The sequence below is a fragment of the Panthera tigris genome, chromosome A2, assembly GCF_018350195.1.
Source record: "Panthera tigris isolate Pti1 chromosome A2, P.tigris_Pti1_mat1.1, whole genome shotgun sequence".
NCBI lineage: Eukaryota > Metazoa > Chordata > Mammalia > Carnivora > Felidae > Panthera > Panthera tigris.
This window is the reverse complement of record NC_056661.1, coordinates 13907393-13934833: the sequence shown is the minus strand read 5'-3', so window position 1 is coordinate 13934833 and position 27441 is coordinate 13907393. Positions and strand designations below refer to the sequence as shown.

The window sequence follows — 27441 nt, the reverse complement described above, 5'->3', positions numbered from 1 at the left end:
CCTGCCCAGCCCAGCGTAGGGAAGGAGACTTTAGAAGACCCTCGCAGCAGACTGACCAGTACACCCAGCAAGGCCTCACCCGGCATGAGGGGACTGCAACACAGTCACAGGTACAGGTGGGGACCCCCATCTAGGCATCCCTCCTATCCCTCAGCCTGAGTAGAGGAACCACGAGGACAGAGACTTATGTCTGTCTTATCCCTGCTGGAACGCCAAGGGCAAGCATAGTGCCTGGGACACGCCAGTGTCAAACACAGACAGAGTGAAAACTTGGCCAAGCCCTGCCGCTCCCCCAGGGCAGAAACGGTTAATCCAGTGCCCACGGGCCACCTCCATCCCCCAGGCCTGTTCTGCTTGCCTGCACCATGGCCCCCAAAAGTTTGAGAAAGTTACAAACCCAAACAAAGCTACAGGTTTACCGAATGCGTGGCCAACGCCGGCCATTTTCCCTCAGCGACGTGCTGGCTGGCTGGCACTGAGATCACACTCCCTCTCAGTAGGGTGGGCGCTCTCCAGCCTGTCCCCCGAGACCTGGGCTCACCTGAAGTAGTCGCTGCAGGCGGCCAGGACCACCTTGTGCGCGTGGAAGGTCTCTCTGTTGATGGTGAGCACGACGTCCAGGAGCTGGCCCTGGGCACGGAGGGCAGCGAGGCCCTGCAGCAGGCTGGTGCTATGGCCGGGCGCCGAGAAGGTGCACTTGAGAGCTCCATTTTTGTCAGCCATGCTGCAGGAGAGCAGAGGCGGGGGCTCAGCTCAGCGGCCACAGGTCTGTCTGATCTCTGCCCGGGGACACTGGGCTGGCTCGCCTGGGCTCTAAAGATGCCTGAGGCGCCAACTCGCCAGGACCAGCCCTGGAGAGGCAGAAACAAAACCTGGGTCCCGGCCGCATCTGCCACCCGGCCACCAACTGGCCTTGGCAAAGGACACCGCTTCTCCAGCCTCCGTTTGCCACCTGTGAAAGGGGCAGGCTTTCTGCTCGAACTGAGGAGGCTCCGATGTCCCTTTTGTTTTTTCATTGAGATAAGATTCACATAGCATAAAATGCACCATTTCAAAGTGAACAATTCACTGACATTTACTACCGTCACCGAACATTTTCATCCCCCCGAAATGAGACCCCGTCCCCATCAGCAGTCACTCCCCCTCCCCCTCCCCCTCCCCCAGCCCCTGGCAACGGCCAATCTGCTTTCTGCCTCTGGATGTGGCCCCGCTGGACACCTCATGTAAATGGAATCATATACCGTGTGCTCTTTTGTGTCTGGCTTCCTTCACTCAGCATGTTTTCGAGGGTCATCCACGTCGTAGCGTGAATCGATGCTTTGCTCCTTTTCATGGCTGAGTAATACTCTATCGTGCAGCCAGACCGCAATTTCTTGATCCCTTCACCCATCTGTGGACATCTGAGTTCCTTCCACCCCTCCTCTTAAACTTTATTTCATTATTTTTCATTCTCAATGTGTCTCCTGAGTGCGTGTTCTGCAGTGCAGGACTCTTCGTGTCACAGCACTGTCCCCCATACCCTAGCAAGCTGCCCTCCCCCCCACCGAGGGCAAACCTCTCTTCTCTCCCCTGCAGGGGCTGGGGGTGGGATTAAGGGCCCCAGCACAGGAGGAGCTCTATGACTGACAGCTTCCAGGGCAGCTCCAGTCCCCAGGGTTGGGGTGTCGCAGGCCAGGAAAGGCCAACCTTCTTGGAGGCCCAGCTACTCTGACACCTGCCCAGTGAGCTCCTTGTGCCCAGCACCCCAGGGGAGGGCAACCACATGACCACAGAGTCATTTTCTGAAGAATTTGCTTCTAGGCTATGGTGACTGCCCAGTCTAGGCGAAAGGCCCGTTGGTCCTACTTTCCAGGGACAGGGACACAATGAGTGGCTTGTCCATAGTCCCAGAGCTGTAAGACAACACAGCAAGATTTGAGCCCAGGCCCAGGACATGACAGAGTAGGTGGGATCTCCCTGTCTGTCAGGGTCAATGAAGCAGGGGAGGTGGAGGGGCACAGCAAATTGTGGGTAAGTCACAAAACCGAGAATATCTGCCCTACAAGCATGGGTTTACCTGTGGGGGCGGTTCGATGGGGGGATGGGGACAAGTGAAACAGAGGTTCCTGCACCTCAAAATAAGGACTCAGGAGGCAAAGGTCATCTTAGAACAAACAATAAAGCTTTAAAAAAGAAAGAGGTGGAAACAACCCAAAGGTCCACCAAAGGGCAAATGGAGAAACAAAATGTGGCCATCCACACAATGGAATATTACTCAGTCACAAAAAGGAATGAAGCTGAATCACGCTACAACGTGGACGAACCTCAAAAACAGGACACTGAGTGAAAGAAGCCAGTCACACAAAGTCATAAATTGTATGGTTCCTTTTGTATAAAAAGTCCAGAACAAGCAAATCCACAGACACAGAAAGCAGATTAGTTGTTGCCAGGGGCTGGGCGTCAGGCGTATGGGGGATGACTGCTGATAGGCACAGGTCTCATTTTGAGGTGATGGAATTATTCTGGAACAAGTTAGAGGTGATGTTTGCACAACACTGTGAATGCACTAAATGCCACTGAATTGTGCATTTTAAAATGGTGGGTTTGGGGGGTGCCTGGGTGGTCAGTTGGTTGGTCCGACTGGGTCAGTTGGTTGGTCCGACTGGGTGGTCCGACTTTGGCTCAGGTCATGATCTCGCAGTTTGTGGGTTCGAGTCCCATGTCAGGCTCTGTACTGACAGCTCGGAGCCTGGAGCCTGCTTCGGATTCTGTGTCTCCTCTCTCTGCCCCTCCCCTGCTTGTGCTCTTTCTCTGTCTCTCTCTCTCTCTCTCTCTCTCTCTCTCTCTCAAAAATAAATAAACGGTTAAAAAAATTTTTTTAATAAATAAATAAAATAAAATGGTGGATTTGGATCACCTGGGTGGCTCAGTCTGTCAAGCATCCGACTCTTGGTTTCGGCTTGGGTCATGATCTCATGGTTCATGGGTTCAAGCCCTGCACTGGGCTCTGCACTGACATTGTAGAGACTGCTTGGGATTCTCTGTCTCCCTCTCTCTCTGCCTCTCCCTCCCCCTCCCTGCCCCCAAGATAATTAAAAAAAAAAAAATTAAAATGGCAGATTTTAGGTTATGTGAATTTCTCATAAAATTTAAATAAATAAATAAAAATAAACAAAAGGACATGCGGGCCTTCTCAGGTCCTGCATAAACCCTGCCGTAACCACCAGCACCCCCACCGTATACGAGGATCATTGCTTCATTCACCCCCACATCCCCTCCCTTCCAGCATCACTGTCCCCTCTGCCGTCTCATCTTAGAAAACTTGTTGAATGCCTTAAAGAATGGATGGTTTAGGCGGCCCTACTACATCATTTCACCTCCCAAACGTTAACAGGAGGGAATAATGCCATCACCTCTAGGGTCAGGCCCCTGTAGGGTCAAGAACCCCCGCCAGGACTCTCCCAACCCATGCTTCACCCCACCCACCCCAAGGCAAGGCCAAGTATTCTGCTCTCTCCCCAAGGCCCCCAGCTCTCTGGAACTTGCTTTCCCATTCCTGGGACTAACGCCTGCCCACAAATGAGGGCCAGGAATGTGGGCACTGGTCTTTCCAAGAAAGCAGGAGAAAGAAGGCTCCTCAGCCCCCCACTGTCCAGCAGCTCCCCAAACAATACCACGGATAAAACAGCAGATGCCCAGCACGGGGCATACCGTCAGCACTCAATCAATGCAACTGCTGCCAGCTGGAGGCCTCTGCCCCGGCACAGGCTACCAGCCTCAGTGGCCCTTCCAAGAGAGCCTCAGGAAAGGGAGGCAAACCAACCAAGGGGTTGCAGGGCCCTGGGGTGCTGGCAATAGGCCTGCAAGGTCCCAGACCTTTGGGACCCGGTGTGTGGGAGAAAGGGACATAAGACACAGCATAGGGGACATGGGACACGGCAGGGAGGACATGGGGAAGTGGAGGGGGATACAGGACATGTCTGGGGGACATGGTCTGCACTTGGCAGAAGGCTTTCCCATCCCGGGAGGAGGGAACGCATGTTTCAGAACCCAGCACCATGGTCATCTGGGCTGGTAATGCTGGGATGCCGGTGGTGCCCGTGGCCAGACCCTGGGTTTGCCTGCGAGGTTTGACACGCAGCCCCGCTGAAGGCCACAGAGGGAGGGAAGGAAAGGGGCCCAGAAAGACCCCAAGTCTCTAGCTTGGTCTGGCCACCTCTCTCTGCCAGGTAGAAGGGATGCCCGTGTCACATGCCCTGTGCCCCTCCCACATTGCTACATCTAGCCCGTCGTGCCTGACCAGGCCGCCGCTGGGACTTCAAGTCTCTGTTCTTCCAGTTTCCCGAGACCCCACAGTGGCCCCAAGTTCTGAGGATCACAAAGAGAATGTCACTGGCTCACAGATCCACCGGCTTCAAAGCGTGGCCATCCTCTGGCCAGGGCTGCCCGATGGGATCTCACTGTGCCTTCTCACTGACATCCTCCAAGGCCACATGCCGCATGAGCCTCTAAGGACCCTTGAGGCGCTCAGATCCGTGCACCCTTCCCCTGACCCTCCTCTCACCTCACTGGCCTGTCAGCCCCTTGTCCCTTTCTGGTGGCAGGGACCATACAGAATGAACAAGATGGAGAGGGCTGGCCCTCACTGGGTGCACAGTCTGGGGAATGGAGACCCAAAGTGGTCGAACCGTCCAGAATCAGCTTCGCACTGCAGCTCTGAGTACCTCACAGCTGGGGAGGGGACAGGAGCCCGCAGCAGAGATGTGCAGAGGATAGGGTGCCCCTAGCCCCACCACACCCACAGTTAAGACAGTGACACCCAGCCTCTCCCTTGGAGCAGAAGGCTTGGCCGCATCCTGGGGATTGGCCCCAAAGTCCCAGCTTCCACAAAAGGCCTGTCCTGAGAAGCCAACCCTCTCCCTGGGGCCCCTGGGGCCCCTGGGGCCCAGACAGCACAGGGAACCACCTTTCCCCACACCACAGGGCCCTCTGGCCTGGGGCCAAGCACTCTACCTCTCTGTGGAGCAGAGTGGCCCAGGGGTCAGGGATAGCTGGTGTGACCCCTCAGAGCCTCCCTCCCAGGGCCAGGGAGTGGAGAAGAGGCGCGTCTCCAACCCCACCACGTGTGTGAACAGGGACTATGTCAAGACACAGACTCACACTCAGCAGCTAGGGGCAGCCCCGGGGATGGCAGTGCCACTCTGTGGACACCTTGCCTCACAGACTTTGTACATGTGTGCCCCTACCCCAGCCTTTGCCGTTACGCTTCATTTTTTTTCTTAGAAGTTGCTGGGAGATTGTGCGGTAGGGCAAAAGGACTTTGTGTGCTTCCTCTAAGCCCTAAGAATTGTCGTGCCAATGCATGCTTCCAGCAGAAGAAAGATTTCACACCAGGGGCAACTTCATCCTGGAACTGGTCGGTTCCTGGCCGTACATATCTACTATGGTTCTTCAAATAAAAAGAGCACCAAAAAATCAATACAAAGTCAGCAACCTCACAGAAAGGTGCACAAAGGATGGTTCATAGGAAAGGAAGCACAGCTGGCTGGAGAGACCTAAGAGTCAGAAGGGCTCACGATAAAATACGTGCACACAGCAAGGGACCGGCTTCACCCTTCATGTGAGCAGAAGCATTGTGGCTGGTAGCCAAGACTCACATCAGTTCCCAGTGGGAATGTGAAGTGAAACAACACCCAGGAAGCCAGTTCAACAGACCTAGCGAAATTCTAAAGGCTCACGTCCTTGGCCCAGCAACTCTACTTCTGGGATTTATCTGAGATATACTTACGTGTGCAAGATGAGGGACGCAGGAGGATATTCACCAAATACCGTCTCTGGGGGCCAAAGATGAGAAACCAGCTAAACCCCTTCCAAAGGGGTATGAAGAATTATTGGACCTTCTGACCAAGGGCTGCCCTCAGCTGAGCACAGGGTCCGCGTGCACCTCAAGCATTAAAATGCTCCTACACAGGAGTTAGCCCAGAGCCCCCGACCAAGCCCACCGCACAGCTGCTGACAGGGTATGAGACCTGAGCTGTGCTGAATGGGGGGGAAACGGCCCCTTTCTGCACACGCCTCGTCCTTCTCCAGGCCCTTCTCCTCATGCCCCTGGCAAGGCTCACTGTACAAGGCTGTTTTCCCCCTCTCATCTCATAGATGGCACAGCTGTCCCTGAAGCCCCCATCAGCACCCACCACACACACCTCACAGCCTCTGGGGAGTTCGGGGAAGGAGGGAGAAAGCCAGCTGGAGTCCCCAGGACAGACAGGCTCGGCTGGGCGGAGGTGGGCAGGAGGAGGAGGGAGGGCTGAGGCCTGGGACCGATGACTAAGGGTAGGACCCATTACTCAGGCCAGCCCAGACAGGGGGCGGCCGGCGCGGCGGGGCCACGGGCCCCCAGGAAGGCGGCGGCGGCGGCCCTGAGCCTGTCCGAGTCTCCAGACGGCCACCCGAGCCACGGTCACCCGCACTGAGTCATCGGAGCCAATGCGTCAGCAGCCGGGTCAGGATGTCTCTGGAGGCCGCTTACTGCCGCCCCAGCTGCACCCTTGGCCTGGATCTGGCCTCTGAGGGGCTACACATGCCCCCCTCAGGCCTGGCCTGAGCTCAGGGCTGTCCTGACCCCATACTCCCACACTGCATCCCCCAGCACTGTCATTGGGCACCTCTGGCCAGGCCTAGGCCTCTACCGGACATGGGGACACAGCCACTGCCTCCCTTGGAGTCTCCCCTACACCGGGGCTAATGTAAAGTGGGACCGGGCAGGGTGAAGACCCCAGGGGGACTATCTGTGGCAAGATCTCCACAATCCCCTGGGGGTCCACGGCCAGCCAAGCCCTTTGCCCACCTCGTCTCCAGCTCCTTGCTGACACCCCCCCGGGTGGTCTCCTTCCCCACACAGAGCAGTCCTTCGTGGGGTCACCCCCAGAATACACCACGGGCTGGAATCCTTGTTTGAGAGTCTGTTTTAGGGGGACCCAACCCAAGACAAGATGGCCAAGTGGGGAAGGCCACAAGAGGTGCAGGACCACACCAACTGCCGTCCCCACGCCCCACTGACAGGGCCCCACAGTGGACGCGGGGGCTGCCCTGGAAGTGACACCTGGTGGGGTGGGTGCTCCCCAACTCCTGCCCTCATCTGGCTGCTGGCCCTGGTCCCCATAGTTGGTTTCCCGACCCTACAGGAGAGATCTGAAGCCCCGGAACAGTTCTTTTCATTGGAATGTCAAAAAAAAAAAAAAAAAAGGAAAGGAAAGGCAAGAACAAGAAAGAATTTCATGGAAACATTTCTTTGGGGTTTTGTAAAATCCTTTCCCACCCCCACATGGAGCCCGAAGCTCGAGCCAGAACAGAGTCTGACGGTATTGCCCCTTTAACATACTGTTCTGACATGCAAATTCCCTCACTTCCCCTCAAAACGGAGAGCACTTCCACTTTCAAAGCCAATTTCGGTTTTATTGTCCATGTGGCTCGATAGAGCGCAGCAGCACAGCACAGCTGGTTGGCTCACACCCCGGCCGACGACGTACCAGGGAGCTGCAGGCCACTCCGCCCGAGGGTCCCGGGTGCGTCAGCAGGGAAGATGCTGCATTTCACAGGAGAGAGGGGGACAGAGACTCAGAGAGGGGGACAGAGACCCAGAATGAAGGGGAGAAGGAGACTTGTGGGGGGTGGGGTGGAAGAGAGACCCAGAGAGGGAGACAGAACCCAGGGCGGGGCGGGGGGGGGGGGTAGTGTTGGAGAAGCTCTGGCGGCCAGCTGGTCCACCTCTCTGCCCTATTTCACACAACACCCTCCCCTACCCCCTGTCCTCCAGCCATACCGGAAACTTCTCTGCCTTCTCTCTCCCGTCCACCTCTGGCTCTTTACAAGGCAGGCCCACTGACTGAGCACATGCCGGGCCGGGTTCTTCACGTGCAACCTCATGAATCTCCCTTCAAGACAGGGAAACTGAGGCCCAGCGCAGCCCTGTGCGCAAATGTAGTCGCAGGCGACTCTAGCTTCTTGCTATACCGCAGCCTGCTGACTGCCAAGGCCGCAGCACTGGCTCCTGGACATGCAGCTCCGTGGGTAAAAAGTGCATCTAAGCCAGAGTCCCACATGCCCCACAAAGGCAGACGCCCCCAGCTACTGTTGCCATGGTTCCCACAATATTTCACAGCTCCGGGTACTGTGCTCCCAGCCCAAAGGATAGAGTCACCATGTTTTGGCACCTTGCACGGGCCCTCAAATGCTGAGGCTGGCCAGCAGCCTCCATGCTCACGTCAGTGAGCTTTCTCCTGGGACTGCTCGCCAGAGGCCAGCCCGCCCTCCTCACCCCTCAGGCGGCAACAGGCCCATTCCTGGGGCTACCCTTCCTGATAAGCTCCAAAGGAGCTGCCTGCAATTGTCTCATGAGGCTTGACCCCTGGGCTCCCAGGGGCGCAGACAAAAGACCAGAGCTTCTGGGTGGACAAGCGTGGAGCCCAGGGGCAGATGCAGGTCCTTCGCTGCAGCGTCCCAGCAGGCCCGGTCACCAAACCACTAACAGAGACCCAGAAGGGACAAAGACTCAGAGGGAGAGGGAACAGAGACCTAGACAGAGGAGGACAGCCAGCCAGGGAAGGAGACAGAGACCTAGAGAGGCAGAGAAGAAATCCAGCCAGGGCCCCCGGGCCCCACGTTCCCCCACCAAGCCTGGGCCCTCTCCATGCTACCAATGGTTGTTTATTTCTCACTCCTAGTCATCATGCTGGTTTTTCTCCCATGTCTGCTTCAATTATTTAAAACACGATGCCCAGAGCCAAGGCCTACTATCTGTGCACCCTGTGAGTAAATCTGTGTATCCCGGGAGGGCAGGTGCACCGGGCCAACGGGGTCTCACCCACTGCCCCCTACCCAACCTGTCTCCAAGAACCAGAGGCGTGGGCATGACGAAGGCCCACTGTGAGCCCATCCTGGAAGCATGCTGCCTGTAGAGATGCCCTCCCTGAGCCCTGCAGAGGAGGCCACGCCAGCCTACTTCACCTTCTTCATGGCATCACCATCACAGCCATCTCCCTATGTGTATATCCTCACCTCCCGTCCGTCGGGGTTCGTCAGGCAGTAACAGGGTGACAGAACAGAGGGGCTGTCAGGGAGCTCCCAGCAGGAAGTGACCATGCAGCCTGCAGGCCCCTGGGGCTGGCAACTCCTGAGAGCCCCCACGTGACAGCCAGGGAGGCTGAGGTGGGGAGGAGGTCATCGAGGCAAGCGGACAGAGGTTCCCACATCCACCTTGAAAGAACCATCCTGAACCTCCCAAGGGCCCGGCATGGGGAGAGAAGTAAACTCCTCAGGACTTGGCGTAGAGGCTAGGTTCTGCCCCCACACAGCACAAGCCTGCCAATCAGAGCCCAGCAAGCCCACATGGAAGCCCCCCATGATTCCAAGTGCACGGAGCCTGGCATGGGGTGGCCACGCTCAAGTGCCGGTTCTACTCAAGGCGGGCCCTGACAGCTTGGCCATCCTGCCCTTCTACGACGGGGACAAACCACATGAACCCCCGCCTCCCCAACTATTTACTGGGTCCTTGAGGAGAACTCTGCAGACACTGCCCACCCTCCCACCGGGGTAAGGCAACAACATCAAACCCCATCTTTCTCCTGCCTAAGCCCCCCATGGCCCTCCACAGCCTCATTCTTCATGAGCCGCTGTCAGCCCAGTGCCCCTCAAGCTGGGCGGTGACCTCCTGCCCGGACCCTGGGCCATATCCCAATCTCTGAGTGAGCCCAGAACACATGGGGACCTGGCCACTGCCGATCGGCCAGAGGACCCTGTGGGCAGCACCCCTCTGATCCCATACCTGCCCAATTCTGGCCCTTCTCAAGCCTGGAACAAAGAAAAGGGGACACCCAGACCCTACTTCCCTCACCAGCAGCAAGCTCTCTGCCTTCGCAGTACCTCCGCCCCTCCCCGTCCTGGCGAGTGAGCACCCACTCCATACTGGGCTGGAGTAGGTGCAAACCTGGCTCCCAGCTCACCTCTCGGTAGGCAGTTTGGAAAGGAGGACACCACTATTATCTTACAGATGGGGACACCGAAGCACAGAGAGGTTCAGGCACCCCACCGAGGCCACAGAGCACACAAGAGGCGTGGTGTCAGCCGCTCCATAGCCCCAGGTGGGTAGCCCCATATCAGCTCCATGACACAGATGGGGAGACCGAGGCTGGGAGAGCTGAAACCACTCCCTAAGGACACTGCACCATGAGTGAACGCAGAGCTGGATAGCGGGAAGATCCAGATGTGGCTCCTCAGTGTTGGCCAGGGCCAGGGTGGAGACTATCCCACTAATCCTCCAGCCACTACAAGGGATGTAATCCCATCCTGCCAGGTCACTGGGACAGTGGGAGAGCCCCATCCAGGCCCCGAGGCTTCTCTGACCCCCAACCCAGCTCTATCTGCCCCCCGACTATTGCTCCATCGGGCACACCACCCATCTGTTCCCAGCCTATCTCCCTGAGGCCGAAACAGGAACCTCACCAGGGCAGGGCAGGATGGGTTCTGTCTCCTGCTGTGTTCCAGTACCTGGCACCGTGCCCAGCACGTGCTCAGAGCTCAGTCATGCTCATTGGTTAGGTGGCTGGATGGCTGAGTGGGTGGATGAGTGGATGGACGGACGGGCGGACGGACGGATAAGTGGGTGGACAGGTAGGTCGATGAACTGGTGAGGTGGCAGGTGGATGGCTACCAGGGGGCAGCATTGGCTGGAGCCCGACTCATATCTTTGCTTGCTGCAGATAGCTACCGCATATGTCTGCCCTCTTCGTCCCATTCATTCAACCTCCTGCGCCTAGTTCTGGGACTGAGTATGTTATCCTTTGATTGGGCTCAATCAGGAAGCCCTCACCAGGATGTCTTCTGGAATGTCTGGCCTCCACACTTCGCTCATGCTGTTCACCATGTTGAAGGGCTGACTCCTCCTGCCTCCCCCCCAACCCTCCTCCTTATGCCACACTTCCAAGTCCACCAACCCTTCCATGCACTCTGGCACATTACCCTCCCGCCTTCTGAAAGCAGAAGGGTCTCCCCATGGCCATGTTTGCCCTCGCGCCCCGGCCAGGGTTCTCCACAGCCTCCCTTTCGCCTCAAAGCCCAGCCAGGGCCTCCAGGTGAGGGGCAGCAGGGGCAGACTCGTGGACAAGTCTCAGGTTGAGGCTATGCCTATTTCGTTCCCACCCACTGACACAAGGCTGACCCCAGTCAGAGCCCATCCCCCCGCATATTACCCCCACCACACTGGGCTTGACGATGGAGCCACTTAAATAAGCAAAACCTCTGCAGGTCAGGCAAGTAGGCCCATGGCTACATGGCCCCAAAGCACCACTCAAAAGCCCAGTGAGATTCTAGCACTGCCAAACTCCAGCATCTCGGCGCCAGCCCGGCCACCTCCCCTGGCAGGGCAGGTGTTGAGGCCCTAAAAGGGACAGTTCTGCCAAATGGCACATGCTCATGACCAGTGGTGCTAGGCCAGACACAGGCAGATGCAGACATGGAGATGGCTCAGCCCAGGCCTTCCAACAGCAGCACAAATCCAGGCATCAGAAGGAGCCTGTCATGAATACCTCCATTTTAGGGGGTGCCAACATCCCTCCCCTCTTCAGATAAGGGTTTCCTGTTTTCCTCAGGGAGCCTCCTATTCCCCCGTGGTAGGAATCAGGAGACCCTATCCCTGGGCTGAAAAGGGAGACTGGTGACCAATTAGAGCCTCCCAGATCCCTGCCTACACTGATTGGTCCCAGGATGGGGGTGTGACCCATGTGATCCAATCAGAATCCTCCCTGGGACTTTTGCTGGAGCTACGAAAGTGGAGATTTGCCTTTCCCCTGTGATTGCTAGGATGACGGGGAGCAAGAGGGCTGAGAGAAAGGAGTCACAGATTCCAAGGGAATCATCTGAGCCCTGAATCTCAGTGTACCTAAAACTAGAACTCTCCCTGAATGGTTTTTTTATGTGAACAATGAACTTTTCTTTTTTTTAACAGAACGCTTTATTATCTATTTAATTTTTTTTTTCTTTTAGAGAAAGAGAGAGAGCACATGCAAGCAGGGGAGAGGGGCAGAGGGGAAGGGAGGAGAGAGAGAAACAGAGAGAGACAGAGAATCCTAAGCAGGCCCCATGCTCGGCACGGAGCCCGATGCAGCACACGCTCCCACAACCCCAGGATCATGACCTGAGCCTAAATCAAGGGTTAGACGCTCAACTGGCTGAGCCACCCAGGCGCCCCTGAACTTTCATTTTCTAATTGAAGGCAGAGAGTTGAGTTTCTAGACTTCATAACCAAAGGGGGCTTTCGACGTCAGAAATCTCTGATCCAGGGCTCCTGTCCACCACACTGCAGATGAGCCTCTAAGAAAACCACCATGGAATGAACACTTCTCCGGCTGCTGCCTCTCCCTACCCTGCATTTAATCTTCCCACCCCGGGGGGGGGGGGGGGATGGGAGGAGCCGGGGGCGTTGAGGAAGTCCAACCTGGGCAATTGGCAGCAAGTGGGTAGTGGCCATACTCAGCCTGAGTCCTGTCTGCCTGTGACAAGACAGCTGGCTCCCCATGAAAGGTCAGCAAGCCAGCCGTGGCCCCCACTGCGAAAGTTCAGCAACTCTAAATGCTAAAATGCTGGCGGCAAGCCTAAGGCTGGAGCTGCAGGGCGATGCGATGCCATCAGCCTCGGCAAGAAAAACACCACCCGTTGCTGCTGCAAGTGACTCACGTGGAGCATAGACATTTGTGTGCTCCCAACTGCCCTGCCTCACCCCCTTGCAGGACAGAGAAGGGGAGAAAAGAGAGCGGGAGATGCCCTCCAGGGACCCCCCAGACTTCACCAAGGCAAGCACGTGGTTACCACTTTTAAACACAGTCCTGTGAGTTGTCCATGTGGAGGCTGCCTCGGGGATCCTCAGTGGGGCTCCCGTACCTGCCACCCCCTAAACCCCGCCTTGGGAGAGTGCCCTACTCTGGGCTCCGGTCTCGGAAGATTCTGGTGATCACGACTCTCTGCTCTGCTTCCTTCGGCAGGCTGCTTCAAATTCTAACATCCCGTTGAGAGGAGAGCTCTCCGGATATGCAGCCCAGCCCGCTCCCGCTCCCGGCCGATCCGTCTTTGACCCCTGTGGAATTCTGCAGTTGTGGCGTTAGAAAACATCTTCGGCCTCAACTCGGGTGACCCCCCTCGAGGCCTTTAAAAGCCCAAAGGTCCACCCCTCAAGATTTCCTCCAGGCTGAGCTGTTCAATTCCGGAAGCTGCTTCCCTCACAGGAAAGGTCTGCGATTCCCCAAAGGTGCCGGTTACTTCCTCCCGAATCACAATATTTTCAGTGTGCGGTGAGGCGGTGTGCGCGAAGCAGTCGGCCCCTCGGCTGCTCGGGGTCTGAAACCACGCTGGCTGTGCCCCAAAACCCGCTCCGCCGAGGAGGAATGCTAGGGAAGCGCTCTCGTAGCCGTGGGGGATGAGTTCTGTGAATCCTGCGCGGTCCTCTCTGGAGAGAAATGGGAAAGGGGCGGGGGAGGAGGAAGAGACTGGAGACTCGGGGTTAACAAGTGTTAAGAGCTCGTCTGCACAGCTGCGGAGCGGCTACCACAGGAGGAGGGCGGGGCTGCCGGCAGTGGGGACCCTGCGGCCCGGGCCCCCACTTCCCACTGCAGGCAGCTGGACAGGGAGAGCGGCCGGCCGTTTCCCGTCCTCCGCACACAGCGCTGAGATCCTGTTCGTTAACTAAGTCAAGCACCCGCAGAAGGGGACCGCTCACTGGCTTCTCTCTAACGGGCTGGTTCACTGACCAACATGCCCGCTCCTGGTTCCCTACCCAGACCGTGCCGTGAAATAAAGCGAGGGAACGGAGGATCCTCACCCAGCGGAGTGCGGAAGGCTGTTCCAGAAGCCTCTAGGTCAGGCCGGGTCCCCTCGAAAACCTATCCCAGGCTATGTGTGGGCTATTTGCTGGAGCAAATCGGAGCCACCACAGGGAGGCTCTGCCCTTAGGAAGCATACATTCTAGGGGACACGGGTCTTTAAGCACACAGAATGTACTGTGATCACAGGGCGGAGGGTGCAGAAAGGCAAGTGGACAGAGCCACCAGGCCCCAAGAAGGCCACCCGGGGGCTGTGCAAAGCACAGGGACGGGACACTCCAGCCAAGAAGAGCCAGGTGGAAGGCCCAGGAGGGGTGGCAGCAGAGTGCTGTTGGAAACCAGCAGGGCCGCAGAAGCACAAGGACACAGCGGGTGGGCAGGGCCTCACCGTAGGGTGGGGGTGGGGGTGGGGGTCCCATGGAGAAGTAAAGGTTGTTCTGAAAGTGAGGAAGCCCTCAGGCAGGAGGCAGGCAGAGCCACGTGGTCTGATGCCTGTCTTGGGAAGGACCCCCCGGAGGGCAGGGCAGCAGCCGCTGGGAGGGCAAGAGCCCACGATGGCGGCTCAGAGCAGGGATGAGGAAGAGATGGAAGAAGGGGCCAGACAGGGATGTGGCTCAAAGGTGGAACCAACATGGTGGGCCAAGAGATGAGGGGAGGAGACAGCAAATAAACGTGTGTGTGGGGAGTGCTCACAAAGCGAAGCTTCCAGCAGGGGTGCGGAATCCAAACTGGAGAGACCTCCCTGGGTGGCTAAGACTAGGCCAAAGCCTCTTCTCAGGAGAAGGGACATTCCTGGGACCAGCAACTGCTCGCTGGAAGACCTGGGGCCCTTGGGCAAGGAGAGGCACAAGGGCACAAGGGCTTTCCAGAACATAGACAAGCCCTCAAGCCCTCCGGGCTGCTGTCCACCTCTGCCCCCCATCTCCACTGGATGCTCACAGGCAGCACATCCTCAGGCAAGTGGGGCCTCATCCTACCTCCTGCCAGCTCACCTGCCCACCTGTCGATAACCAGTACTCACTCCCCGGTCTCTGGAGGGAACCTGAGAGCCAGTGACTCCGTGCCTGGCCTCCACTGTCCATCAGCACATGGCACAAGTTCAATCTCGAATCTTCCCCAAACTCATGCCCACCTCACCATCTCTACGGCTCCTAGCTAGGTCCAGGCCCCCTCGTCTCTCGAAAGAGGGGTCCTTCTAAAACATAAATCTGACCCAGGCTCCCCTGACTCAAATTTTGCACCCCCTGAGTCTCCTGGCCTCCTCCTTCCCACCCTCTCCAGCTCCTCTCTGCCCTCATGACTCCTGAAAAGCCAGGCTGCTCCTCCTTCAGAACCTTCACATGCCACTTGCCCATACCCAGAAAATAGTCTACCTCCCACGACCCCCTTCCTCTGAGCTGATGACACTAACCGTCAGACTCAGCTCAGCCACATCCATGAGGCTCTCAGAACCTTCCAGAAAAGGCAGGAACGTCCAACTTGGCCTCAGGATCATTTATGGCAAGTGTAAAGAAATGACTACAGGGGCGCCTGGGTGGCTCAGTCGGTTAAGCGGCCGACTTCGGCTCAGGTCATGATCTCGCGGTCCGTGAGGGGTTCCAGCCCCGCGTCGGGCTCTGTGCTGACAGCTCAGAGCCTGGAGCCTGTTTCAGATTCTGTGTCTCCCTCTCTCTCTGACCCTCCCCTGTTCATGCTCTGTCTCTCTCTGTCTCAAAAGAAAATAAATGTTAAAAAAAAAATTTTTTTTTTTAAAAAAGAAATGACTACACAACTGTCCTGCTAACCCCGCTGGCATGTCCCACGCGGGTAAAGCCTGTCTGTCCTGGGGGCCCAGGGCTAGCGTCAGGCACAGCAGCAGGCACACAGGAACCATAGGACAATCACCAGAGGAAGAGAAAGGCGTCAAAGGAGTCCCGTCCGCAAGAGAAAGGAGCCAGAGCCAGGGATGCCAGAAGCCGCCTATGTGGAGGAATTGTTTCTATCTGGGCCTTCCTCCCCTCCCCTTCTCCAGGGCCTTCAACCCCAAGTCTGTAACACGCCCTAAGACCAAAGGGTAGCAATGCAGAGAAAGCCCCGCTTTTAAAGTGTCTGGGGTGGGCGATACGCGCGCAAACCTCCGACCTGGTCTTGCTAAGCTCTCCCGTGTGGATCGGCAATAAAAAATAATCGGCCTTGAGAAAAGTGGGATGACACACCGCATGGGCTCCCTGGAGATGGCACTGTGATAGCAGAGGCTAATAAAACCTTTCTACCCCTATGGCCGACGACAAGAAGGCCGTCCCCCAGGGGGGTCGCAGCTACCAGGTGGAAGCCGTCCAGCTGTGAGACAAATGCTCCACAATTCGGGGTGAAGTGAGTGGTTTTCAGAGCAATTTCACATCGTGAGCTTGCAGGACCCTGCTGGCGAGGCGGTGAGGAAGGGGGCGGTGAGGAAGGGGGCACCTCACTGCCTGAGGAGGAGCTGAGCTTCTCGGGCCCCGGCCCTCTAGCACCTCCGGCCCAGCGCTCCCTCCAGCCTGCCTCAGACTCCACTGCCCCCACCCCAATACTCTGTAGCGACCCACAGAGCTGTGCTCTGCCCTCTGTTGCCGGGGGTGCGAGGCTCGCCTAGAAGCGCCTGCCCTCTCCATGTTGCAGAAGCAGCTTGGACTTGATGTGTTCCATTCTCCTACTGCCCCTGCCACTGACCCTCTCCCGGCCACCAAGTAAGAGTGCCACCATCCTCCCCACTGCTCAGGACAACTGCATGTTTGTGTCCCCCTAAAGTGCACACGTCAAAGTCTAACCCGTGACGTGATGGTATTCAGATGGCCGCGGGGGGTGCTTTGGGAGGTGATTGGGTCATGAGGGTGGGGCCACGAATGGGATCAGTGCCCTTATAAAAGGGAACCCAAGGGTGCCTGGATGGCTCCGTTGGTAGAGCATGCGACTCTTGATCTCGGGGTTGTAAGTTCGAGCCCCACGTCGGGTGTAGAGATTACTTAAAAATAATAAAAATCTTAAGAAAAAGAAAAAGGGGTCCCAAAGAGCCCCCTTGCTTCTTCCATCACGAGAGGACACAGGAAGAAAACAGCCATCTGTGAGCCAGGAAGCGGTTTCAGCAGACACCAAACCTGCTGGTGCCTTGATCGAGGAATTCCTAGCCTCCAGAACTTTCAGAAATGTGTGCATTATTTGTAAGCCACCCAGTCTATGACATTCAGCAACCAGAATGGACTAACACACCAGCTTTCTCTTTTCCCCCCTGCCACACTGACTCGTAGGCAAGACTTGCCCAAACCCCACAATCCCCTCGTGCCCCCTGTGGCTGCAGCGGCCAGAATGTTGGCGGCATCAGGACTGCAGGGTGACGTCGCCATCTCTACATTAACATTTCGACGCACACGCCACATCCAGGTGCACCCTCACATAGGTCACTTCGTCCCAGATACCCTTCCCAGTCGGCCTTCCCAGATGAGCAATTTAAGGCACGAAGGGTTGCAGACATGCCCGAGGTGCACGGTGAGTACCTGGGGCCGCCCTGCTTGCCAGAAGGAGGGACCACAGACACAGGGGGCTCTGATGAGGCCCCCGATACCACCAGATCTCCCAGAATTCTCAAGGGGAGGAGCTGAGGCCCCATCTCTGAAGAGTCAACACTCCCTCTCTCCCTCCTGGCTGAAAAGAGGACAAAGCCAAAGGAACAAGAACCTTCTCAAAAGGCCAAAAGGTCCCCCAGTCTTTCACACAACGGTTGGGGGGCTGGACTCTTCTAGGGCCTCGGGGCTGAGTGGTGACAATCTAGGGCACAGGCAGAGAGGGCTTGTTAAGAAAGTTTAAACAAGCAAAGGTCACCAAGCCAGAAGCAGATGCCTCGCTGAACTGCCAAACCCGCTCACGCTGTGTCTGGGCCATAACTTCCCATGAAAACACCTGCGGCCGGCACGTCCCTTACCGGATACCCTCGACTCAGCCCCCGGGAGCAGCGTGAGTCAGCGAGACGGGGCCCCATCCAGACGCTGTTAGGGAAGATGGGCCGAGGACCGAGGATGCCAGTGACCCAACATCTGAAGAGCCTCTGTAGCAAGAAGGTCCCTCCAGAAGTCAACCGGCCCGGTACCTCACAGTCATGGAATTTTAGCCGGGGAAGTGCAGCTCCCAGGAGAATTCCTCCACCCCCTCACAACACCCTGAGTGGCCACAAACCTCCTCTCCCTCCCAAAACCCAGACCTTCGTGGAAGGCCTGAGGTGGAGCTGGGAGGGGGCCCACTAGAGAACAAGTGTCTTTTGTGCGAGTGAGTCTGCAGCTAGGACCCCACCTCCCGTCTGCAAGCCCTCGGCTGAGACAGCCACGCTCCATCCATCCCGGAGGTTCAGCTTGGTTATTAACGACCATCTCTACTAGGCAACGAGTTTTTTGTTGATCCCTCGAGATGGGAAGGAAGGAGAATAAGCTTTTCTCTTTCTTTTTTTCCCCCTTGGTTGCAGAAAAGTGAAGTTGGAACAAACAAGTTATATAATGCTGGGGGCGGTGGGGGGTGGGGGAGCTTAGTCCCTCCTGAGGACAGTTTCTTGAGTTGTGGGACCGTTGGAAAGGCCAAGGGGAAGACAGGAACCACCCCCACCCCTGGCCAAATGACAAAACCCTTCATGGGACAAAAAGGCAGATGCAGGCGCCTCCTGGCAGACTGGAAAACCACCTCACCGACAGGGCCAGCCTCCCCCAGCCTCAGCAACCCCGCGAGTCTCCCTGAAAAGGCGAAGGACTGACCCAATCCCGCAGAGGGGACTTCCTTCCCGCCAGACTGCAAGCTCTAGAGAGCTTTGCCACACCCCTTTCAAATCCATCCCTTCCTCTCTCCCTCCCCGCTCCCGGCCATATTTCTCGAACATTTACTTCCTCTGTTGCAGCCTTGCTCCAGGCATACAAGACAGCATGAGGCAGACATGCTCTCCAGCCTCAAGGCGTGCCCACTAACAAACATACCAAGTAGCGGCAGGTGGTGACAGCGTGATCGAGGACACACCACAGCCATGAGACCCAGCGACTTCACTCCTGGTATATGCCCCAAAGAACTGAACACAAGTGTTCCGACCAAAACCTGAACGTGCATGTCCACAGCGGCAGTATCCAAAGTAGCCAAAAGGTGGAACCAACCTAGATGTCTATCCATTGGTGAATGGATAAACAAAATGTGCTATTTCCACATGGTGAAAATAAAAAGTCATAAAAAGGAATGGAATACTCATACACACTCCAATGTAGATGAGCCTGGAAAACGAGCAAAGTGAAAGAAGCTAGACACAAAGGTCACATGTTGTGGGACTCCGTTTACAAAACAGGGAAATTTACAGAGACAGAAATTGGATGCATAGTTGGGGGGGGCTGGGGTGGGGGAAACGGGGGGTGACTGTCAATAGGTACAGAATTTTCTTTTGAAGTGATGGAAATGTTCTGGAACTAGGCGGATGTGATAGTTCCTCAACATCGCGAAGGTACTAAATGCCACTGAATTGTTCGCTTTAAGGGAGTGAGCTTTATGCTATTTAAACTTTACCACGTAATACAAAGTGGCCAGAAAAAGTGTTCTTGGGGCTAACTGAGCTCAGGTGGTCAGGCAGATGGCCCTGAGAGGCCATGACCTTGGAGTGTGGAAGTATGGAGGAGATGAAGCATGGGCATGTCATACACTGGTCCTCACTGGTCCATTTGGAATAAATGAAGGAATGAATAAATGAACAATGCTACAAAGGCCTCTAACCTCAAGGGAGCCTTGGCAAAACACTGTGTGCCACAATCTCCCTCAAAACCTGATCCTCTTTCTATACGTTCCATCTCACCATATTAGGGATTCTGGCCCCTTCTCCCCATACCAGCACCACAGGGATAAGAGCACCTTCCCTTTCAGTTACTCTAGACAAAGGTAATTTTTCACCAGGATGGATGGAAGGGGGCAAATGGGCATCTCAGAGGTGGGGGGGATGTCTTTTTAAAAAGTGCCTCCATTTAGAAAAGATTTCTTAGGGGCGCCTGTGTGGCTCAGGAGGTTAAGCGTTCGACTTGGACTCAGGTCATGATCTCACCGTTTGTGGGTTTCAGCCCCACATCAGGTTCTGCACTGACAGTGCAAAGTCTGTTTGGGATTCTCTCTCTCTGTCTCTCTCTCTCTCTCTGCCCCTCTCCTGCTTGCTCTCTCTCCCTCTCTCTCTCTCTCTCTGCCCCTCTCCTGCTTGCTCTCTCTCCCTCTCTCTCTCTCTCTCTCAAAATAAATAAATAAACTTAAAAAAAAAAGATTTCTGGGGCGCCTGGGTGGCTCAGTCGGTTGAGCGTCCAACTTCGGCTCAGATCACGATCTTGCAGTTCATGGGTTCGAGCCCCGCGTCGGGCTCTGTGCTGACGGCTCAGAGCCTGGAGCCTGCTTCAGATTCTGTGTCTCCCTCTCTCTCTGCCCCTTCCCCACTCATGCTCTGTCTCTGTCTCTCAAAAATGAATAAACGTTAAAAAAAATTTTTTTAAAGATTTCTTAGATACAACACTAAAAGTGTGATCTATAAGAGAAGAAAACTGATAAACCAGACTTCATCAAAATGGCAAAATTTCCAGGGTGCTTGGGTGACTCAGTCGGTTAAGCATCCAACTCTTGACTTCAGCTCAGGTCATGATTTCACAGTTCGTGAGACAGAGCCTGTTTGGGATTCTCTGTCTCCCTCTCTCTCTGCCCCTCCCATGCTCACACGGGCATGCGCACATACACACACTCTCTCTCTCTCTCTCTCAAAAAATAAACGTTTTCTTTAAATGACAAAATTTTGCCCCGTGAAAGATATCATTAAGAAAAAGAAAGAAAGCGGGGCTCCTGGGCGGCTCAGTCAGCTACGTGTCCAACTCTTGGTTTCAGCTCAGGTCATGATCTCACAGTTCATGGGATCAAGCCCCAAACTGGGCCCTGCACTGACAGCATGGAGCCTGCTTGGGATTCTCTCTCATTCTCTCTGCCCTTCCCCTACTTGTGCATGCATACACATTCTCTCTCTCAAAATCAATAGATAAAAACTTTAAAAAAGAGAGGAAGGAAAGGAAAGGAAAGGAAAGGAAAGGAAAGGAAAGGAAAGGAAAGGAAAGGAAAGGAAAGGAAAGAAAAGGATGAATCACAGAGAGGGAGAAAATGTTTGCAAATCATATATCTAATAAAGGACTTGTATCCAGAATACATAAAGAATTCTTAAAAATCAACAATAAGAAGACAACCCAAAAAGAAAACGGGCAAAAAATCTGAAAAGACACCTTACCAAAGATATGAATAGCCAATGATACCATGAAGAAGTGTCCAACATGATTATTTATTAAGGAGATGTAAATTAAAACCAAAATCAGGGGGTGCCTGGGTGGCTCAGTTGGCTAAGCATCTGACTTCGACTCAGGTCATGATCCCACAGTGTGTGAGTCTGAGCCCCACATCAGGCTCTCCGCTGTCAGCACAGAGCCTGCTTGGGATTCTGTCTCCCTCTGTCTCTGCCCCTCCCCCGCTCACGAGCATGCACACTCTCTCTTAAAAATACATCCATATAATGGAATACTCTGCAGCAATGAAAAAGAACAACCTGCTGATACCTGTGACAACACAGATGAACTTCCAAAAACATTCAGTTAAGGAAAAGAAGCCAGACGTAAGAAGCCACATATTGTAGAATTCCATTCATAGAAAATTTCTAAAAAGGCAAAACCAGAGAGCAAAGGCAAATCAGGGTGTGTTTGGGGCAGGGGGTTGGCAGTTTGGTTGACCACAACAAGCTTGAGGGAATTCTTGGGGGTGATGGAGGCCTTCTAAAAACCGGATTGTATTGGGGCGCCTGGGTGGCTCAGTCGGTTAAGCGTCCGACTTCGGCTCAGGTCATGATCGCACAATTCATGGGTTCGAGCCCCACGTCGGGCTCTGTGCAGACAGCTCAGAGCCTGGAGCCTGCTTCGGATTCTGTCTCCCTTCTCTCGGCCCCTCCCCTGCTCGCTCTCTCTCTCTCTCCCTCTCTCTCAAAAATAAACATCAAAAAATTTAAAAAAAATAAAAATAAAAATAAAAACCGGATTGTATTAAAGCATGCACGACTCTGTGAACTTATTAAAACTCAATCAACTGCTCAGCTAAAAGGAGTGAATTATGTGGTATGCAATTAGTTATACGTTGCTCTTGCCCCCAGGTTATCCCCTCCCTGGGCCCAAGGCAGGGGCCCAGAATTAGCTGCCCCTTTTTATGTGTTTCTTACATGTCGCCTCATGCCTGGTCAACAAGCCCTGCCAACTCTACCCCCTGAGTGTCTTACAAATCTTCTGAGCTCTCCTCGCTCCCCACTGCAGGCCTCTAAAGCCCAATTCATGTGCCGACCCATCAAGTCTTTCAGGTCAGCACCAGCCCAAGTCTCCCCAATGAGGACGGCTTCCACAGCTCACAAGTAGTGAACAACTTCAGCACTTATCACACTGAAATTATTCGCTTCCATAAGCTCACCATCAAGAAGAGCCCAGATTTCCTCCTCGGCCAGCCAAGGCTGGTAGGGTTTCCTAGGGGGCCAGGATGGGAGGATCCCGGCCACACTGCCCTTGTGCAATGGGAAGAGGGAGGTTGTGCTACTTAAAGCACGTGTTTTCCCCCTCTGAGAATCCAAAACAATGCATACAAACACCTTCCATTTTTACACCAGTTCTGGGATTCAAGCAACCAGTCTCAGGACTTGGCCAAAGGAAAGGGGAGGCCTCCCTCTGACCAAAGAGGGTGAATTCTGCCCCCTTGGTCTGTGGGGAAGACCTTGCTTCAAGTCCTTTCGCCTGCGGGAGGATGTGAACCCCACAGGGATGGGAGGAACGAGCACCCAAGATGGATGCTCCTTGTGTTTTCTTTAGACCAAAAGCTCCCCAAGACGCACCCCAGGCCCTTAGGACCCCGGGGAACTCCAGACCCCTCCTTGCCCATCAGAACTCACTGAGACCTGGGGAGGCAACCTCAGCCTCCCCTCTCAGGTTCCAAGCCCTTTAGGCCTCTTTCAGGCCCTCAGGTTCATTTGAGCCACCACCTCCAGCCTTCCACAGTCCTCATCCCTGCCAGGACCCCACAGTATGCCCCCAGGACCACATTTAGACACCTCAGGGTCCTCCAACACCCTCCAGTAAGCCTTGGACCTCAGTCCCTCAAGCTTCCCTCAGTCCACTGCTTAGGGTCCCCAAGACTGCCTCAACAAGCTCAAGACTGCCCATGGTCCTCTGCTGAGGCCCTCTCTGCCTGCCAGAGCCCTTGGCATGCCCAGTTCCCCCATGACCCCATCACAGCCTGGAGTCCATGAATTTTCCTTCAGACTCCCATGCCCCTCAATGCCCCCGGAGATCCCTAGGGCCACATGCAGATGCATCGAGGTCCTGCGGCCCCCAGCCTGCCCTCACCTGCCCCTCAGCAGCCCTCGGTCCCTCTCAGTACTCCATGACCCCCTGAAGCCCGTAGTCCCCCGCAAAGACCCTCGAACCAGCCCAGGAGGCTCCTCAGCCCCTCAGGATCCCCCGGGCTCCCCACACGTTACCCTGGCCCCGGGGCAGGTACCGGCCCACCTTGCGGGCGGGTCTCACCTGCTGGGGCGCTCGGGGCCCGGGCCCGCTCCGAAGCCGCCGCCACCAGCGCCACCACCGCCACCGGACTCCGCCATCTTCCCGCCGCCGCCGCCGCGCGTTCAAGTGACGGGAGCCGCGCGCGCCGGCCCGGGAGACAGAAACGCGGGGGTGGGGGGACGGGGGCGGGCGGCACCGGGCCTGCTCTGCAAGGAGCCCGGCCCTGGGCGAGGGGTGGGGCCCAGTCTAATGAGGGGGTGGGTCTTGGGCGGAGAGAGGTGGGGTCTGCGGAAGGGCTGGGGCGGTGAAGGCATAGGCCAATTCAACCCAGGGTAGAGGGGCGGGGCCTGGGTGGGGGCGGAGTCTTGAGAAGGGGTGGGGCGTGGTCTAGGTGGCGGGGCCTAGGCTGGGAAGGGGCGGGACAAAGGCGAAGAGTGAGGGGTGGGTGGGACCCGGGAGGGGGCTCGGAGAGTAGATGCTGGCCCGAAGGTGAAGTTCGGCTGGTCTGGGGCGGGGTCTGTTCCAAAAAGGGGGAGGGGCGGGGCCGAGATGGGGAGGAGCATGGAGAAACTGGTCCAAGAGCTCTGAGAACTTCCCCTCCCTTTCCAGGGTCACTCACTCCCCAAGACCTCCCTCAAACGTGGGAATTCATCCCCTGCCCCGGCCTGAGACTGCCAACCAGGCTTTGGGTCCTAACTCTCCTCTGACCCTCCCAGAGCCTCCACCCTCAAACCCAAGAACATCCACCTTCAGACTCTAGTCACCGACCCTCATATCCCCAAACCTGCCTCACCCACATTTCTGGTTTTGACATCCCCAAACCCCTGTCCTCTACTCCAATCCTAACTCCCACTCCCCCAAATCCTTGCCCACAGACCCTTCAAAAGCACACTTACACCCCCAAAGTCCACTCCACCAGACCCAATGCCCTTGGACCCCAAAATTCCAACCCCCCCAACAAATACCTAATCTTCAGCCAAGGCTTAAAGCTGTGCATCTGTGTCCCTCCTTTTTCTCTTTGTTCTCCTTCCTTCCTTTCCTCCCCTCCCTTCTTCCATCAACCCCCACTGTAGACTCCATGGAGCCCAGGGCCAGCAAAGCCTTTGTAAAGCTTCCAGAGCCTTCAAGGACAGCCCCCGAAGTGTAGCCTAGAAAGCCTAGAATCTCCACCCCTCCAACCCTCCCTTGTGCAGCCCCCAGCAAGGTCCAGGGGTCCAAATGAAGTTCAGAGCTTTCCCTGCAATCAGCGTGAGGAGAAGGGGGTACACATGCAAACGGCAAGGAGGAAGCAAGGGGCCTGCTTGAGCAGCCTCCTGCAGATAGAACCAGACCTGGATCCACCCACAGCAGAGGATCGGGTGGGTACACAGTAGATACTCAGTCATTTGTGTTAAATGCTCAGGAGTTGACATTGTGCAAGTTGACAGATATCAGGTGCTGAGAGGTCCCGCTGACTTCTCTAGCACACAATAAGCGCTCAGTAAATGTTAAATATGTGCACGCATGACCAGCTCAAGTTCTGGCAAGCTCTGCACACGCACACACCCTTGCCCGCCCGAGGTCCGCCTGCCACTTGAGCCTTTGTTCCAGATGAACCACATGCAGGCATCAAACCCTGCTCAGCAGAGACCTACAGCTCGCACGCCCGCCACACATACGGCTGCAGTCAATGGCATCCATATGCACTCACACTTCATAAACACCAAGATCCGCCCCACATGTCAGACAGACAGACATACAGCTGAAGATAAGCGAGAAGAGGTTCACAGGGCCCCTGGCACACTACAGATGCATGGGACGATGAACATACCAGGCATTCCAAGATCGTGTGGCACCGGACAGCCGGTGCAACAGCCCCGAGGCAGGATCATGCTTGGAGTGTTTTCTGGCAAGGGAAAATTGAAGGAGACGGAGAGGGGAGGAGAAGGCGGGGTGGGAAGCAATGAGTGGTGCTTTAGGTCACAGAGAACCTTGTGGACCGTATCTTGAATTAGGGACATTATTTAGGAGGCAAGTATTTAGTCCAAGTGATGGGACTCATCCCAGGGAGAGGTGGGAAATGGTCCTAGCTGGGATGTACTTTGCAGATGGAGCCAACAGAGAATACAGCAGATAGAATGTGAGAGTGAGGCAGAGCGAGGCCAGGGACCGCCCCCAGGGTTCTTGACCTGAGTCTGATTGGCTGCTGTACCGGGGATGGGACACAGGCAGGTGGAAAACCTGGCAGGTGGGGGAACTGGAGGGCCCACGAAGGCTACCGCACACCCTCATCCAATAATGCTGACCTGTGGTCTGGCAGAGCTTGGAGGCAGGACACGGCAGACAGCGTCCACAGGTCTGGCCGCCATCTGGCCCACAGCTGGCATTGCTCTCCCAGAGGCGGGGGGCCTCACCACCTGCTCCCCTGCTCCGGACCAGCTGTGGGACTCGCGGCCCCAGGTCAGAGCTCTGAGGCCTCCTTGTAACCCCCAGGTGTTGCAGAGGAGGAACAGGAAGCCTGGAAGCCAGCCTCGTTTTCTTACAGCCTCGGGCTGGGGCCAGCGTCCACCCTGTCTGCCCTTCGCCGCTGAGTGGTCTCAGAAACAAGCTGCTGATGCTCCCAATGCCTCCTTTTGCTTCTCTGTAAACTAGACAGTCAACATCGAATAAATGTCACTAACCTTTGTTGTTACCCTTAGTTCTGCACCTACTTCTTATAAGCCTCAAGGCCTTGGGCGGGACGCTCCAGCACTTTATCCCTCAGTTCTCCCGAGTTTAAAGTGTCCCTGTGGGACAGAGCAAGGCCAGGATGAAATAAGCAACACACAGCACTCAGGGCAGCTCAGGTAGTAGGCTTCAAGCCCAAGGCAGCTCCCAGCATTTTTCCTCCCCTACTCTGGGTCCCCAAGCCCTGCTTGATTTTTTTCCCCTATTTAACAAACTCTGTATGGTATTTCAGTTTTCCCCTGTTTAAAATTGAGACAAAGGGGCATCTGGGTGGCTCACTCTTGTGTCTGACTCTTGAGTTCAGCTCAGGTCATGATCTCACAGTTCATGAGTTCGAGCCCTGTGTCGGGCTCTGTGCTGATAGTGTGGAACCTGTTTGGGATTCTCTCTCTGTCTTTCTCTCTCTGCCCCTCCCTTGCTCATTCTCTCTCTCTCTCAAACTAAATAAATAAACTCTTTTTAATTTTTCTTAATGTTCATTTATTTTTGAGAGAGAGACAGAGTGTGAGTGGGGGAGGGGCAGAGAGAGAGGGAGACACAGAATCCGAAGCAGGCTCCAGGCTCTGGGCTGTCAGCACAGAGCCCGATGCGGGGCTCGAACTCACAAGCTGTGAGATCATGACCTGAGCCGAAGTCGGACGCTAACTGACTGGGCCACCCAGACGCCCCTAAATAAATAAACTTTCAAAAAATATATTAAGAAAATAAAATTGAGATGTATTTCCCATACCATGAAGTTCACCATTTTATAGTGTGCAACTCAATGGCATTTAGTGCATTCACAATGCCATACAACCATGACATTTGCCTAGTTCCAAAACATTTCCATTGTCCCGAAAAGGAAACCCCATCCCCATGAGCGGTCATTCCCCATCCCCTTCTCCCAGCCCCTGGCAACCACCCACCTTCTTTCTGTCTGTACGAATTTGCCTGTTTGGGACGTTTCATATAAATGGATCATACAATATGTGTCCTTCTAGGTCAGGCTTATTTTACTTAGTATAATGCTTTCAAAGTTCCCCCACTTTGTAGAGCATATCAGTGCTTCATTCCTTTGAATGACTGAGTAATATTCCGTAGTACGGATGGATTACGTTGCATTTATTCATTCATCCATTGATGGACATTTGGGTGGTTCCCTTTTTGTGACTGTGACTAGCGCTACCATGAACATGTGTATACAGATATCCTGTTTTCACTTCTCTTGGGCACGTCTCTAGGCGTGGAATTGCTGGGCCAGAGGGTAGCTCTATGAGGAACTTTCTGGGGAATTGTCATGTATTTCCATCCTCCCCCTAGAATGCCGACTCCCCAAGGGG

At 55.4% G+C, this 27441-nt stretch overlaps 1 protein-coding gene across 2 annotated transcripts in view; it reads right to left on the bottom strand.

Annotated features, from left to right (window-relative positions):
• KLHL26 (kelch like family member 26) overlaps positions 1-23523 on the bottom strand; it is a 28313-nt gene extending 4790 nt beyond the window's left edge. Inside the window, exons 1-3 of one of the 2 annotated variants that reach the window (XM_042978638.1) lie at positions 23438-23523; positions 12952-13474; positions 542-724 (exon numbers count right to left, since the gene is read on the bottom strand). In XM_042978638.1, the coding sequence (XP_042834572.1) occupies positions 542-723 (182 nt within the window). In that variant the 5' untranslated portion in view covers position 724; positions 12952-13474; positions 23438-23523. The remainder of the gene's footprint in view (positions 1-541; positions 725-12951; positions 13475-23437) is intronic. The other variant, XM_042978637.1, reaches the window with a different exon arrangement.
• Positions 23524-27441: the final 3918 nt, after the last annotated feature.